Below are 17,180 nucleotides of genomic sequence, written 5' to 3'. Positions count from 1 at the left end.
TTTTTTTTTTTTCTTTTTTTAAATGTTTTTACAAATTATGGACAGGTATTTTGAACTATGATAATATATTTTAAAGAGATAAACACATCTTTCTTTAACACTTTATGGAAGTTTTTTAAGTCACTACTTCTGACATTTTAATGATACATCAAACACACTTTTTGATCTCTGTGATCATCGTATTTACAGTCTACTATGGCAAAGAGTAAAGGCCGCAGGGTACCTTTAAAGTATATGTCCATTAAGGTCACATACAACAAGTATCGAGGTAGAAGTTACATTTGACCTACCATGAGTATTAAGCCTGAATTCTTACTGTGTAAAACAATGGTAAAGGAACTGAAGTTCACAAACATAGACCAGTTATTGTTTAGCCATTATGAAAGATACTACAAAAATACACTGATTATAACTATATAATGGGAGAAAACCTCAATTTTCCCTGTTGGGAGCTTCCTAAACTAAAACTTATTATCTGGCTTCAAATATTGCTGTCGACTTCTGCAAAGCTTGCTAACCACAGCTTGAAGAAAATGTCTTTTTACTGTTCACTTCACACCCAAAGCAAGCCATATTATTGAGTGGTACCCATATTTACCATTAAAAACCCCTAAATTTCTAAGAACTTGAACCTATGTCTCTCTAGTGGGATGTTTTTGTAGGAAAACTATATGTGAGGTGTAGCTTATGTATTAATTTTAAATGTCTATTAAAAATACGTTAATCATCATAGCACTAATTTCTGTGTCTTTATGCTATGAAGTCATAGAAATACTTGTGCATTATGTGCATGGAACTCCTGAATGCTATCTAACATGTTTTAGCTATTAAGCTTAAATTTTAATATGAGATTTTTCACTTTTTTAAATGCAGTAAAATCCAGGAGAGAAGAAGGAATAAAAACTAGTAATGCCATACAGGCTTTTTATTAATGAATCCTCTGTCAAAGCAAGGGCACTGAAAACAAAATTGAAGATGACATCTAGTAAAATACTAGTCTCTGTTTCCTTTTGAGTTTTTTGTGTCTTGGTAGTCTTTTGTGACTTGCAGCGATTTATAAAAAACAATGTTGCTATCATTTACTGCTCTTGTCACTTCATGAATGGCCACCAAAATCTTATTTCGAATTAAGACCACAACACTGCTAGGGACCAGCATAAGTGTCCTGTTTATTACTTTCAGCATTACCTGTGTTTTGCAAGTCAGAAATACTATTAAAATAAACACAGCTGGTGGGTCTCATCCTGCTCTTTCTTGCCCTGGTGTAAGTCATGTAGAATACCACCGAGTCACGTGAGTTATTTTAGTGATAAGGAGGAAGCTTAAGTCCTATATAAATTGTGTTCCAAAAATATCAAGTAGGGAACAGAAGAAATTATTTTCCACTTACCCAGTTTAATAATTTAAAAATAGGTGTACTTGTGAAGGAATTTGTGCTAGCTTCTGAGTTGTATTTTAATAATAGTGTTTGGAAAGTGATCATGCTAAACTGAAATTCCACTGACAGGTAATTTAGATGCTTGTTTCCCAGTGTTGAGGGGATATCTGTGTGGAAGCATAATTTCTAATTAACTTCTGTGGATCTGTGGGAGGAACCACTTTTTACATCTGCATGTAGGAAGATCATTCTTAAGGCTTAAGAGCAAATCCCATAGCTAGAGCTATGCTTGTGAGTATTGCCTTTATGCAAAGCATCCTACTATAGCTCCCCTGCAAACAGTATCACTTCTTATACTTTTAGGCTGAATTCTCCTTTGCTTTCACTGAGCATGATCTTACCTTGCAAATAATTCTGGTTTTGTACTCTTTGAATTCAAGCAGCTAAAAGGTAATGGATTATTTTTTATAATGAAACAGTTTTAAACCCCAGATCATAAAAAAGTGAAGTTGTGATATTACTATGAGCAGTATTCTCAACAGCTACATTTGTATTCACTAAGTATTCAAAAGAAAGAATTTGGAACAAAAATAACACTCGTCATTAACAGGTGAACTGAACCAGCAACATTGTTTTGAGCTGTAATCTACAAGGTACTTTAACATCAACATTGCCTTCAGTGCCACAGTGAGGTAAACAGGCATGCGATGTTTTTCCTTTCTGGGAAGTACACAAGCCATTATAGAGTGCCAGTCTCTTCTAAATCCAACATTCTCTCTATTTTCTTGCATAGATTTTGAGAAGAAAACTTCTGTTCCCATTTAGTTAACTGTAAGCTTCAGCTTCATCTCCAAAGTGTGTGTGGGGGGGGGGGGTTGGGAGGGGTTTTTTTGTTTTTTAGGGTTTGGGCTTAGTTTGGTGGGTTTTTTGGTTCTGTATTCTGATGGAAATCAAACTTGATTCAAACTAGATATTGCTTATTCAGCTTTGGATGCTGATTCTGTGCATAGATGTACATTTCTGCTTCAAGCAATATTTTTCTTATAAACAACAATGATTATTTTTTCCCACATGATGGTGCTCAGTTAATGATAGAACGATTCTGTGTCTTGTTAATTCCGCATTGTTTGAAATGTGGTTCCATAACTTTCTGAACACTATCCAAACATCTCTTGGATGGCAACTGCTGATTTGTTTCTAGCTTTATAGGATGTTTTTGTAAAACTTCATTGTTACACAAACATTAACAGTATCCACACAATCTTTGGAGATGAGAACTGTGATCGTGCTTTTTTGGGTAGGAAAGTAGGGACAGAAATAGAAATTTATAACCTTATTAATTTTGAGATCTGATATAGTTTATTCACCATTGACTCATTTTTGGTTTGACAATAAGATTATCTTCAGGTCTCAATTCACCTTCTACTTTCCAGAAGACGAGGCAGCATCTCCTCTTATACAAATTTGACGCACACTTGAAACCTGGGTCTGTGAATGTATGATGAGATTTCTAACTATACAAAGGCCAAATCAATATTGTATAGACAGTTATCATTCTATGTAGTTGAACAATATGAATAATGAAATTAAACCTGAATTGTATGACTTCCTATATATTTTAAAAGGAAATACAAAAATGTAAATTGCAGCCTAATATGCTGGTGATACCAGTACTAGAAGCTTTTGAATCTACCACATTGACTTTTCTGTACATTAGTAAATGGAGTGTCTGTGAACATCGATAAGCTTGCATCCTTTATTTGCACCAGCACAAAAAAGAAATGAGGCTTTTGCCAAAACATTTCACAGGCGTTTGCCAGCAGCAGAGAAAAAGTGAGGTTTGAATCTTTAACTTCATTCCAGGTACTGTCATGTATGGATTTTTCTGCTTTCTCCCCCCGTACTTCGCTTGTTCGACCCTTTCCTCCCCAAACTGTCCTTGATGCAATCCTGTATTTTCCCCATGTCATTCTGTCTAGCTAGCCAGCTTCAGTTTCCTTTCTCAATTTTCACCTTGTTCCCGGTGGTTTGCCCCATTGTTTCAGAGCTGCTCTGCTTCACCTCCTGCTGCTCATCTTCTATCTCATTCCCTTTGAGTCTAATACAACTGGGGTATATTTCCCAATGACCTTTTTGGTTTTTGCTTCTCCTGATGACTTCTTTCTGTCTAAAGCCTTGAGGGTTTCCAGGTTCCCCGCAGAGCTCCGGCTTTTCCTTACTCCAACATCTACTTCCTGCTTGCCCTCATCTCTTTCATCGTAATTACTAATCATGTCCCAGGCCCATTCCCTAGTACGGCTCTTCCTTTACATTATGTTCCAGTGAGTTTCTCCTTTATTTGCTGAGATTTCTTGACCTGTACTTTTCCTCCTCGCTTGAATCCTGAAAATGGCTGATTTTTATTTTTATTTTTTTAACTGAAATGAAATGTTCCAGAGATATGTTCTGTCTGAAGCAGATTGCTATGTCTGGCAGAATTTTATACAATAGAAACCATGGTCATATAGTAGGAATTGCTGGCAGATATGTAATCACATGTAGGTCTCTCAAACTCGCATAAGATATGAGCAGCCCTTACTGGGTCAGACAAAGGGTCTGTCTAACTCAATATCATCTCTCCACTGTGACTAACAGCAGATAGTGGGGGAAGAGCATGCTAACGAGATGAGTATTGTAACCCTTTTTCTTGCAAGCTTTCCCAGTCTATAGCAACCTAGTCACCTCCTGAGGCAGAGGTGCTATCTTTGTATTTAAACTTTGACCCAGACTGTCCCTTGCTTTGGCAGAGCTTCAATTATGCAGCTTTGTTCTTGAAAAGTTCTGTTGTTGGCTTATGCACAACAAAAGAAAGGAGCCAACATTTCTTTAGGCAGAATGATCGTTGATTAGGATAATACTCTGAACACACACTACTTCAGACTAAATTAGCCTGTTCATGGCAGATGAACAGCAGGTTGTCATTCTTTGTCCTTTCCTAGTATTTTCAAACTCTCAAAATTCCCCTTTTTCCATTGGATGCCCAGGTTAACAAACAAATAAGTGGATGGCAATTTCAAACACAAAAGTAAGCTGCAGGCAATCCTTTCTGACTGTTAATTTGATTTTTCACTGACTGTTTTTATTTGCATAATTGTAGCAGGTAAGTCGAGGTCAAGTGCTTATGCCAGGGAAGCAATAAGCAGCTCCTAACCTCTTATATTATGAGGTAATTAGTGGTACTGTGGAATATTAATAAAGAAACTTGAAAAATATGCTTTTGGTTAAATTATAAGTGAAGAAAAGAAGGTGTGCAATTATGACCAAAAATGCTACAACATGCTGCTGCTTGCATATATTGTGTGCAAAACTCTCTGCCCATGCCCTCATTTCTGGGTAACTAGCAATATCTAAAAAGATTATACAGTGCATCAAAATGCAATGTGCTATGTTGAATGCCCAAGCAGCTGTGGATAAGTGGGAGGAAATGTATGGCTGAGATTATATTTTACATACAGTTGAGTAATTTGAAACAACAAACCTTATTTTCTTAGTGCTTCTGTTATAAACTGTAAGCCCCTGACTAAATCTCATTTGCAATGTAGATGCTAATGGCAACCTGCAGTGTAGCCAAAGTGCTATTAGTCCTTAGTTTCTCCGCTCTGGTACTGACTTTCTATAATTTTTTTATATTTTGAATTCTGCAAAATGCTCCACAGTAAACAAAGACAGGAATACAGGGAGTGGGCTATTTACCTGAAGTGGATATAAATTACCTAAAGTGGATATATAATACAAAAATCAAAGTTAGATTTCAACTCTTGCTTACCTGTCCTTGCCAGCAAAAATATGTAATATTTTAAAGACAGTGTCTTGGTATTCTAGATATTCAATTTCGAAATTAATATAGTAGAACTGAAAGCTGGTTTCCTGAAGCAAGGTAAAAATCACCTGGGTTTGTATTTTACCTTTTCTTAAACTTTAAAAAAAAATAAATAAAGAGGAAGAAAGAAAACAAGAGAAAATGAAAACCAAAAACCAGTCTGTGACTATTCAGACTCCCTAGTTTGTGTTTTGCTAAAAGCTTAAGAAATAATTTTTCAGGACTTGACTACAAACTTTCAGTTGCTCCTTCACCTCCCTTTTAAATACTCTCAGCTGTTCTGACTCTGCTATACTGAACTTCTTGTCCTCTGCTCACTGAAATTTCAACCTGCTAAATTTGTCTGCTTTGAACTACTCCAGACTTAATGCTTCTGTGTTTTCCAACTAACCCTCTGAGGTTAAGTACCAGTCTGTATTAAGAAGGATTACTCTTATGAGTAAAATGTTGTAGAATATGCTAAATTCAAGTGCACAATAGGATTCTACACTTCAGTTTCTCTTCATACGTAGCTTGAAGCTTTTTGTTGTGTGCATCATTTTTGTAAAATGTTTCATTAGTTCTACTTCAGAAAAGTTTGGGTGTCATTTTGTGTTATGTAGAACACAAATGTATTTTTTTAAAAGCTTAATTGTTACCAGTTGGTCATAGTACATAGCTATTGTCATAACAAGTTTATAACAGTATGCCATGATTGCAAGTATTTGTAAAGCACAGCAGACTTCCTTCCCCTTTCCTGAAGTTCTCACAGTTGAAGAGGCCTTCAGCATGTTCCCTTATAAAGAATTTGATACTGTCCCTCTATCTTGTCCATCACTAGGTTTTTGTTGTTGGTAGAGCTCTCACTGCCATTGCTATTGCCTCCTCCTGGCCAGTGGTGAATACATTTCAATAACTGTAATTTGTGTTCACCACTGTCAACATGAAACATGCCACATAAACCCTCTGGCAGCTATCCATCCTTTCTGGGGTGTGTATCTGCATAATTTTTTGGAGGTGTTTTTTTGTTTGTGGTTTTTTTGTTGTTGTTATTGTTTTGGGTTTTTTTGTCCTAAGGCTTTCTTTAAACATTTTCTGTCTGATGGTTTTTAAGAAATTTCCATGGACTCTTAATAAAGATCTAAGCTTACTGAAGCTACTATGGCATAGAGCCCTCAAAACAGCATGGTGTTTACAGCTCAGGCTTTGTGTTGTGTGTGAGGAAGTATAATATTAGCCACTTAAGGGCTGGTGGAGTCATTACATGGCAACCTGACTCCCCTGGAAAACTGTACCTTTTCTTCCCCCTTTTCTGGTGATTTTTGATGAGTCGAGATTGAGAAATACATTTCTGTCTTTAAATGTATACACAGGTTACTGTCTTCTGACTGCCTGTAGTAGGATTGAGAACATGTTCCTCTCTCCTTCACTGTATCCGTACTTAGATGGTGTTTGAGGCAGATCATTGTAGTGGTTTAAGCCCAGCCAGACCCTAGGCACCATGCAGCCACTCACTCGCTTGCTCCTCCCGTCTCAGTGGGACGGGGAGGAGAATTGGAAAAAAAATAAAACTTGTGGTTTGAAATAAGAATGATTTAATAATTAAAGTCAAATAAAATGTAATATTAACAATAATAATAAAAATATAATAATAATAATTGTAATGAAAATTAATATAATAAAATAGTTTTTAAAAAAAAACAACAAAAACACCAAAAAACAAAACAAGAGAAGTGATGCACAAAGCAATTGGTCACTACCTGCTGACCGATGCCCAAGCAGCAATCTGCCCCTCCCAGCCAACTCCTCCCAGTTTATATACTGAGCCTGACATTCTATGGTATGGAATAACCCTTTGGCTAGCTCAGGTCAGCTGTCCTGGCTGTGGTCTCTCCCAGCTTCTTGTACACCTGCTTGCTGGCAGAGCATGGGAAACTGAAAAATCCTTAACCTAGGATAAGCGCTACTTAGCAACAACTAAAACATTAGTGTGTTATCAATATTATTCTCACACTAAATCCAAAACGCACTGTACCAGACAAAGCCAGGACAGTCATGGAAAAGAAGGCAAGCTGAAACATGGCAACAGCACACAGGCTACAACCTATGCGAGTCCCTTCGCAGATTTCAAAGCTTCAGATTTACCTTAACAACCTCTGTTGCTGAGCGCTTTGACAGAAGTGAAAATCTGATTGTGCTCTTCTGGATTTTGCAAGCGTTGCAACAGGATTTTCTGTGTTCCACCAGTAGGGACATGCTGTAGCACCAAACCTAGCTACAAGTGTGATACCTGCCAGTGAGACTAAATGGAAAACGATCAAGAGAAATCAATTTTGGGGTTCTGCTTATATTGAACTGGAAGATGTGAGAATAATTTTGAAAAAAAATTAATAATTGCTGTCATTCAGTATTAAAAATTGTCCATTTTAAGGACAAGGCTAGTGATTCCCAATGAAGGTAGAAGCCTGCCATGAATCTGAAGTTTATGAGCTAACTAAGAAACTGATAGTACTGTGAGATCTTGGAGACTTCCAAAGTAACAGTGACCGTAAGGCAGTCTCCCTTTTCACATGCCACTTCTGAAAACTGAGCTGGCAGCTCTATATCAACTACTTTGTACAGGCTTCCAGTACAAGGAGAATTAGATAGATTCATGATCTCAGTAAAATACTGCTTTGTTCTTCAGAGCCAAGGTGGGGTTATCGTGGGTAGACTTTATATTGTGCTATAAAACCTATGCATCAGCATTTTCTGAGGTTTTGGGTTTGTTTATTTTCCTTTTAATTATCTGTTGTAAAGAAAGACCCTTTTTCTCCCTCCTGGAGCCTTTCTCCATGGGAGAGGGGATCAAAGCCCTCTATCCATCTGGAGAAAGGGAGAACCCCAAATAAATGGGAAATAGCAAGAAATAAATATAGCAATACTGTAAAATAGCAAGAGACCAACAGGCTTCCCCTCCATAATGTGCAGTGGCTTTGTAGATTAGGGAGTGTACTCACGCTTCTTTTATCCAGTGTCTTTTAGTCCTGAAAGAGCATGGAGAAGGTTTGCCATTGCTGCTACAGAAAGTGAAATGACTGTGCCATGGGGCATTATCTGGCAGCATTTAAAGAGAGACGGTACCAGCCTGAGCAAGTTACTCATCCCAATGTGGGAGCAGCTTGTATGCCTGCTTTTTTTTTTTTTTTAATTTACACATTAGATCTCCTGGACTAGGATCTAAGTCTCGATTCTCTCTTTCATTGGCAAAAGAAATAGTTTGTCTCTTCCAGGGATTTTTCTGGGAGGGATTTCTAAAAAATGATCTAGGAAATACTCGCAAGGAAGCTGAAGATGCCTACCCCTTAAACAAGTAAAGAAAATAGCCTCGACATGCACATAACGCGTGAGAGCACACACCTGATGGAGCATTCTCCATCTTCTAGTCTCCCTCTCCGGTGAACGCCCGCAGGGCCGCCTGCTGTACGCGTCAGCAGTGTTTCCCCTCTCAGCAAAGTAAGATCCCGCGCTTTGCCCGGCAAAACTGTTACTGCCAAAACAGGGTGCGTGTGAGCTAATACGCCTCGAGCCGAGGGAACTTCTTACGCGCCGGAGCTGAGAGCTGGACGGGTCGGGTCGGGTCGGGTCAGGCCAGGCTGGGGGGCGGAGGAGGGTCCGGCAGCCCCGGGGGCGGCCGCTGGTTCCCGTGCCGCTCCCGCCCCGCTCCAGCCGCAGGTAGATAAAGGTTCCCCTTCCCGACTCCCCGCCCTCCCCGCACCCGTCCTCCCTCACCGCCCCTCTCTGCCGGCGCCGTCCCCGTGTCCCCCCCCCGGCCCCCGTTTCCGTGGCGGGGGGCGCGGGCGCTGCCGGCCGGGGCCCGCGGCGTCCCCGGGCGGTGGGTCCGCACCTGTGCGCGGCGCCGCGGGCGGCGGCGGGGGCGGGAGCGGGAGCGCTCTGCGGTGCCGGGGCTGACGAGCGGGGGGCTCCCGGCGCCGGAGGCGGCGCGGCGGCATCCCCGTCCCCATCTCCATCCTCCTCCTCCTCCTCCTCCCCCCCCAGCCTTCCGTCCCTCCGCCTCCTCCCTCCCTCCCTCCCTTCCCCCGGGCGCCCTCTGCACTTTCTTCTCGAACCACCCTCCCAGGCAAACTTTGATGGGGAACCTCGCATCGCGCTGGAAAAATGCCGGTTATGAAGGGATTACTGGCACCCCAGAACACCTTCCTCGACACCATCGCCACCCGGTTTGACGGCACACGTGAGTCCGGGCTGGGGCAGCGGGCGTCGGCTCCGAGCGCCCGAAGCAGGGGATGCGCGGGGGGTACCGTGCGTGCGGGGGGAGCCTCCTCTTCCCTCCCCTCCGCCCTCCGGGGGTTTCCTTGGTACCAGGAGCCGGCAATGAGGAGGGGGAGGCGAGGGAGCTCCCAGCCTCTCCCGCTCTCCCGTCCGGCTTCTCCACAGCTGTGCAGGTGAGGAGGGTGCCGTGTCCCCTCTCCTCCCGACCCCCCGCGCGGGGGCTCCGGGAGGGCCGGGGCCACGGCCAGCCGGGCTGCCGCTACAGCCACGACATCTGCAGGAAAGTTGTGCGCTGGGCTGGGCTGGGGCTGGGGCTTCCCTCCCGCCCCGCGCCCCTGCCAGCCGAGAGATGCGAGGGAAAGGCAGGCTCCAGAGCCTGGCCAGGGCTTCGGCAGGAGGTTTGGGGATTTTTTTTTTTTTCTGTATTACCCCCAGCCCCGCTATTAAATTTCCCTAAAAGCTGAATTCCTGTAGGTCGGGCTCAGCAGTGGCAGCGGCAGTTGCAGGCTGTCGGTGGAGGGAGGAAGGAAGAAGGAAGGAAGGAAGGAAGGAAGGGCCCTTCAGCGGCAGCGCCCCGCTGGCAGCGGCGTCCGGCTGCAGCACCATGGACGGGGCCCGGCCCCGCGCGGGTCCCGGCGGGGCGGGGCGGGGCGGTGCGGGGCGGTGCGGGGCTCCGCTCCCCGCTGCCGGCTCCGCTCCCCGCTGCCGGCTCCGCTCCCCGCCGCGCGCGGCTCCTCCCGCGGCGCCCGCCTCGGCCCCCGTCGGCGGCTGCCCTGGCGAGGCGCTGCCTTAACGCCCGGAGCCGGCTCCCGTGCGGGAAGTTGGCTTGCTCCCCTGCGGCTGTGCGTTAGGAGTTGGCCGTGCCTTTGAGTTTTGCTTCTTCTCTAATGGGGCTCGCACATAGTAAAGAAAATAAAAGGAGCGGGGAGAGAGCAGATTTGGGCCAAAATGAACCCCCTTCCCTTTAATTCCCTCGAAAAAAATCCAGACATCCAATGCGGAGGAAAAACAAACTCAGATTTGAGTTGCTGTCAGCTGTTTCTTGAAGGAAAATGTCGTAATGTAGTGGGTTTGGTATCTTCTTGATTATGTATCTATTGGCATTTTCTCAATGGTTCAGTTACTGTGTGATTAAGACAACTGAACCGTGATTACCAAACCAGTAAGTAGTAAAATGTCAAGAAAATTATATAGTCATTGGGATCAATTGCAGACAAGCACAGAACTGCATTATAACTGCTCTGCTACTCTGAGGATATGTAGCTAATTGTGATTCAGGGCTGTATGTAACTGATACTTCATTATAAAGCAATCCCTTTTAAGACTACTTAGATGTACCTTTAAATTCCTTCAACCGCAGAACTCAAAGTCCTTTTCCCCCACCATCCACCCTTTTGTTTCTGTAAAGCGTATGGGTATTATTTACTGCATATTGAGGCATGCAGCTCTAATAAGAGTTTCGTTGCTGATACTGTCATCTGCCAGAAAAGCAGTTCTTCCCTGCTTTGTGCTCAGGACCCTCCCCCTTTACCATGGCTTCCTTTTAAAGGATGGAGCACACAGCCTGCGAGCTCTACACACGAACATTTCAAAAATTCTATATCATTCTTCAATGATGCAGTTTAGCAAGCAACATTAGTGATGACGTGAGGTCTTTCATTAAATAAACACTAGAAAAATGTTGAATCCCTGTGTTCTCAGTGACACCAACAGACAAGTGTGGTAGAAAGTTTATGCTTAGCTGAATTCTGTAGCCAAATGTAGCTACTTTTTTAAACCAATAATTCCACTAACCTTCATGAAGTCAACTGGGCAAATCTTAAACAAGAGGAAACAGACCCCAGTGTCTTACTTTGAAATCTCTAATGCTAACAACTCATCTACTTTTTCCTGGGATGTAATTGAAAAAGAATATAATTAAGTATTTGAGTATCTCCAGAAAATACAGCACATTACATTTTATTACAGGCAGTGGAATTTTTATTTTTAATTAGTGTTTCAGAATTTGGCTTAAATATTAAACAGGCCTATTCTAGAAGTCATCGTTGTATGATTATCAGCAAGTGAAATATTCCCAGAAGTTCACAAGGGAAGACTTTTTAAGAACTATGTAGTCTTACATCTAATAAAACTTCAGAGGGTGGTACAATTCCATGGAAAACTGGTAGCATGTCTCTTAATTTACAGAATAGCATAACTTCTCTTTGAGAGTGTTAAGAGTAAAATGATGAACCAACTTAATGTTGTCTGGAACAAAGCTATGTATATGAATCCGCATCATAGCTCAATTTAAAATCTTCAGAAATAGCCCATCTCCTTTGTTGCCTTGATACAACATATTTTTCCTTTAAAAATGCTAAATTCAAATATAAAATTACTGCTTCTTTAACTGACCCCCCAAAAAAATTTCAGATAAAGAAGTACAATTTTGTAAAATGTGTATACATATCTGAGCATCAAGTAGAAATATTAAAGCAAATTTTGTTTTAGTTTAAATTGTCCAGGCGGTATTCCTGAGGTTGTTCAGGTGGCTAAAGCTAGAAGTAATACTGATGGCTAACCCTTGCAGGAATGAGTCCCATGTCTTACTGGTTTTATAGGTGATACAGTCTGTGAAAGGACTAGAACTGATACATGGTACTGAACCTGAAGCTATGTTTCACAAACTACTTTGACTTCACACATGATGATATTTAAATGTTAAAATACGGGTTTGTGTCAAAGGGCTGCTTTTTTGGTTGTTGTTTTAACATAGTCTGTAGTCAACAGACCTCCTTTCATTTTAAGCCTCTGGGAAGGATATATTATGTTGTCATCAGTGATAGACTAATCCACCAATGCATCTTTAATCCAGAAAAGGGATAATTCTAATTCTGGGCAAGAGTGCAAGAAGGGATTCCAGATAATATTAGAAAATATGCTTTGCTTTGCACAGAACTTTTAAAAAATTCATTCACATAAGTATTTTAATTTTACTATTGCAATGATTTATGTCTAATTAGCAATTATAAATCACATTATGAAAAAACTTCATGTCTCAAAAAAGCATAGATAACAACTGCTTGACTGTTACTTTAGCTGCTCAGAATTCTCACAGTAGATATTTTGTATTGTTGTATATATGTTACACATACATATTATTTACATATGAAACCAGGGAATATATGCCGAACAAAATGAATGAGATTAATATTGGGGTGACTCCTAGCTGTGCGGGAGATCCCAGAGATCTCCTGCAAACTTCCCATTACCTGTGTTGCATATGTGGAAGAACAGCATTAAGGGTTTGCCTCTCTGGATTTCCATGACAGAGCTCTTGGATCTCCCTATGTGCTATTATACCTTCACCTTCTTACAACTCTGAACTGTCTTTTGTGTTCCTGACATCGTAGTTTAAGTCAACGCTTTCTCAAAGGGCTTTTTATCCCCCTGATAACTAAGCACCAGGTCATCCAAAGACTTTTTGCCCCCCTCTGTTTGCAGTGTGTTTATGTGGTTATCGCTCATTCAGAAAACAAATATATGCATTTTCAAATGAGTAGGTTGTGGTCTGGGGTTTTTGTTTTTGTGGGTTTGGGGGGGTGGTGGTGTCAGATTTTCAAGACAAAATATTATTTTCAAGTGTGAAAATATTTCAAATATAAGCCTATAATTACCCCCCAAATATTATGAAACTAAATGTCTGAAGTGGGTTATTTCACTTCAAGCTTTTTTTTTTCTACTCATCCCTATTTAGGTTAGGTGAAGTATTCAGAAATGGTTGCATGGTAGGAAATTATGTTATATTGCTTTCATATATATAATGTAAAAATAAATAAATAAATATTCTGTATTTACTGTTTATTTATTTAAATAGATTAAATCCACACCAGAGGTGGTTGTTTCTGAGAATTTGTGATAATTTCTTAGAGAGCAAAGCTAACAGAGATTCAGCAAATGACCTCATTAATTTGTATGGAAAAAGTGCAACAATTTTGCATATAGTTATACTATAAAATGACAACTGAAGTTCTATAATTATCTCTTGTGTCTACCAAATGTGATCAGTTTCCAAATTAAGTGTGTACTTCCACATGTTTATTAACAATCTTGTATGATCAGTTTAATCTGAAGATCAAGCTGAGTTAATTCCGTCTTGCTCACTGTCAATAGTGATAATTCTCTGTTTGTAGAACAACTTCTACATTCAGATATGTTTTTCCAATTAAAAACTTGCGCAAGTATTAACAGACAGAATTTTGTACCTAAGCAGCAATTTTCATAACTTTTTTCTTTTTTTTTTTTTTGTTGGTCCTTACCAACAGAAGATTGGATTCAGTTTTCCAGTTGCTTTAGTTACCCTTAAGGGGTGATTGAAATGTATCTGATGAGAACATACAGATATACGTGGACATCACATTTGAAATGCTTACTTCCACTGGCATCGTGGGTAGAACAAGGTTGTCTCTTTTGCATAATCAGCAGTTGGTATAGAACTGAAAGCCTTTGTATACAGTGATCTTCCCAGATTGCAGGGGCAGATTCCTCCCCCGCTGCCCCCCAGCCGCCCCCATCACTCACTTTTCTGTCTCATAGACAAACTGGTGAGGTCTGTGCTAGGTTGAGCCAATGCATTAACACTTTCTGCAACTTTGCTGTCAAATTCTGTGTCTCATTCCGGTTGAATCTTGTCCTCTCTAGACTAGTCAATGTGCTGCTTAATCATAACATGGTTATCATAAAAACTTCAAAAGCAGCAGAGTACTTCTTGGCTACTGATGCTACTCAGTGTTTCTCCCCTCAAATGGGCTCAAGGAATTGCAGCAGTGTCAGGTGTAGGGAAACAACAGCTGAGCTTCCCGGGGGGAGGACGTTATTGACCATACTCCAGGATCAGAATGGCCCACCTCCTAAAGACAAAAGCCTGTGACCAAAGAAGGGTGAAAGACTCAAGCTATGATAAGCACTGATCAACATCAAAGACACTTCCAAGCAGTGACAGCGGGAAAGCTGGTGGTCTGTCACGCCCTCCCTCTGAAGGGGTGGAGGTGCAGTGAAGGTCGTCTACTGCTTTGTCATAGAGATGAAGTCAGTTGGCCAGAGGGAAAGTTCCAAAGATAGGTATATAGTTGGTCTTCTGTTTTGCAGGCTTGTTTTGCCCTTTTGCTTATATCCTTGGATAAGTAAATAATGTGTTGTTTTGAATGAATCATGTATTTTTCACTGCAAAAGTATACCATCAACACAGGAAAAAATCTTGCTTGTTCTCAGCTCAGAGCACAAAGAAAGCAAACGCTTTCATTTCTGTACTTGTCTGTGTAAGACATGGCATGTGTTGCAGCTCGCTGTAGCTCTGTTACTAAAAAAAAGGCAAATGTGATTTTGAATATAAACCAGGGGTCAGATGTTGGAATCTGTGTTGTGCTGTTGCTCTTCGCTGGAAGTAACTGAGAGGCTAAATTAAGCAGCTACTTGAAAAATCTTTTCCTCTTCTTTCAGCACAATTGTTGGGGGAATAGAACTTCATAATTTAAGATTGTTTTATTTGGGTGATCTTTGCTTTCAGCAGGTATAGTAACTTCTGATTCTAACTTGAGCTGAAGTTGGAACTGAAAGACACAGAATTGGAGGGGGTCAGAGGCATCTTAAGACTACATTTCTTAATTCTTGAGTTCTGGTCCTAAGGATCTGATTCAAACAAAAAAAAAAAAACAGAAAAAAAAAGCATGCAGGTGCCATTTTTAATATCCAATCATCAGATTATTCCTTAAAATCATGAAAAATTGTCATTACTGTATGTTTTGTTCAGAGAGTGTTATTGCTAGAGAAAATACTGATGTGTTCGAATTGTCAGGTGGTGTTCTTACTTTTTGCTAGACAGAAAGAAGTTAGAATGATAATACTGCAGTGTATCCATTCAGAAGGCTATTTAATTCATTAACCACACCACTTTTAATTCTTAGGTTCCAGGTTAATGCTCAAAATGTGATGTTAGACTAGTAACACACGTTATTTCAGAACTAAACTCTGTATTTGAATTCAAGATGAACATTTGAAATTTAAGAGTGGAAAAGAGTCATTAAATAAGGGTTAGGGGTTTTTTTTCTGAATAATATGAGAATATTATCCTCAATATTGTTTCTGGGTAGAACTTTATATGTGAGCCTTAGAAACCTGATACTCAGTGCAGTGATCAAAACAAATCTGTGTATTTGAAGTGACATGTATTTGAATGAATGTATACTTTGTCAATGGATTACAGAAAAAACTCTTTAGAGGATTTCTAAATCTTAGATGATTATCAGGAATCCCACTAGAGATGTTCTGTAAACCTACTCTTTTTTTCTTCTCCAAATGTATGATACTATTTTCTTCTCTGATAACATTTCAGTGAGTAAATAGGTTTACTCTGAAAACAGATTTATCTTACTGTTATCATTGCATTTATACATTCAACTTCTATTTTCTCCTATTTTTATTTTGTTTATGCAGGTAGTAATTTTATACACATTCCCAGTCTTTTTGGATGCAAAGAAAATGTGCTCAGAGTATTGTTCAGAGCAACACAACAATAGAAATACAACAAAACCACTGCCTCGAGCACATGTAGAAGTGTATGTAGAAGTGTAAGCAAATAGATAAGCATGAATATATTACAATAAGACAGGAAAGGTATGGGTTTACAGAGCATTCACTACTGTTAGTACTATTCTGACGTGATGTATTTTTGAAAGAGAAGTTGCATGTATTAGAAAAGGTGAACACGGGCAATTGCTACACCAGTTCTGCATTTTCGCAAGCTAGCTCACCTTACCTTGTGTTAAAGTGACTAGAAGTAAAGTGCATGTAAGGAACAACTTGCTCCCAAAGTAATGTTGTTTCCTCCGTAGTCAATCTAAAAATAAGTAAATAAGAAAGAAGGAAAAAAAAGGGGGGGGACGGGGACGGATAAAGAAACAAACAAAGCATTCTCAAACTGCAGACAGGAGAGACTTCCTCAACAGTAAGAAAAGTCTTCTTTTGGAGTTTCTCTTGCCAAGTGCTTCTGGCTCCTTCTGTTTTCCAGGACTGATAACAGCATTCAAAGGCTTTGGAACAGGTGTTGTTCTTAAAATACTCACATATTCAACATTGAACTTGACATTAAATATCTTCTGAGCATCCCTAAAGCTTAATGCTGGGCTGTCAATCATTTCAAGGACAGCTGAAGACAATCGCGTTACAAGAAACACCTCATCTTCCCTGTTGATCTTAGATGCAGGACTTGTTTTAAGAAATGTGGTCTGCTATCTTATGATGTTGCAATGATTTGCCCCTTTTCAAGGAAGGGTGGATTGTTTGTTGTCGGGGGTTTTTTTCCCCTCTTGTCGTGGTTTAACCCCAGCTGGTAACTAAGCACCACGCAGCCGCTCACTCACACACGCCCCACACCCAATGGGATGGAGGAGAGAATCAGAAGGAAAAAGGTAAAGCTCGTGGGATGAGATAAGAACAGTTTAATAGAACAGAAAGGAAGACACTAATAATTATAATAATAATAATAAAATGACATTAATAATAATAAAAGGATTGGAATATAGAAAACAAGTGATGCACAATGCAATTGCTCACCACCTGGTGACCGATGGTCAGTTTCCTGAGCAGTGATCCCCCCCCAAGGCCAACTCCCCCCAGTTTATATACTGGGCATGATGTCACACAGTATGGAATACC

The 17,180-nt window shown here is 40.5% G+C and overlaps 1 protein-coding gene across 7 annotated transcripts in view; it reads left to right on the top strand.

The window, feature by feature from the left end:
* Positions 1 to 9,090: 9,090 nt before the first annotated feature.
* Positions 9,091 to 17,180, top strand: part of KCNH8 (potassium voltage-gated channel subfamily H member 8) — a 207,173-nt gene continuing 199,083 nt past the window's right edge. For 5 of the 7 annotated variants that reach the window (XM_069772019.1, XM_069772010.1, XM_069771991.1 and 2 more), the window contains exon 1: positions 9,092 to 9,450. In XM_069772019.1, coding sequence (XP_069628120.1) covers positions 9,375 to 9,450 — 76 coding nt within the window. In that variant the 5' untranslated portion in view covers positions 9,092 to 9,374. Of the gene's footprint in view, positions 9,451 to 9,479; positions 9,662 to 17,180 lie in introns of those variants that run through there. The other 2 variants (XM_069772032.1, XM_069772025.1) reach the window with 2 other exon arrangements.

Source organism: Haliaeetus albicilla, chromosome 2 (genome assembly GCF_947461875.1).
Source record: "Haliaeetus albicilla chromosome 2, bHalAlb1.1, whole genome shotgun sequence".
Classification (NCBI taxonomy): Eukaryota; Metazoa; Chordata; class Aves; order Accipitriformes; family Accipitridae; genus Haliaeetus; species Haliaeetus albicilla.
This window is presented reverse-complemented; position numbering and strand designations above follow the sequence as displayed.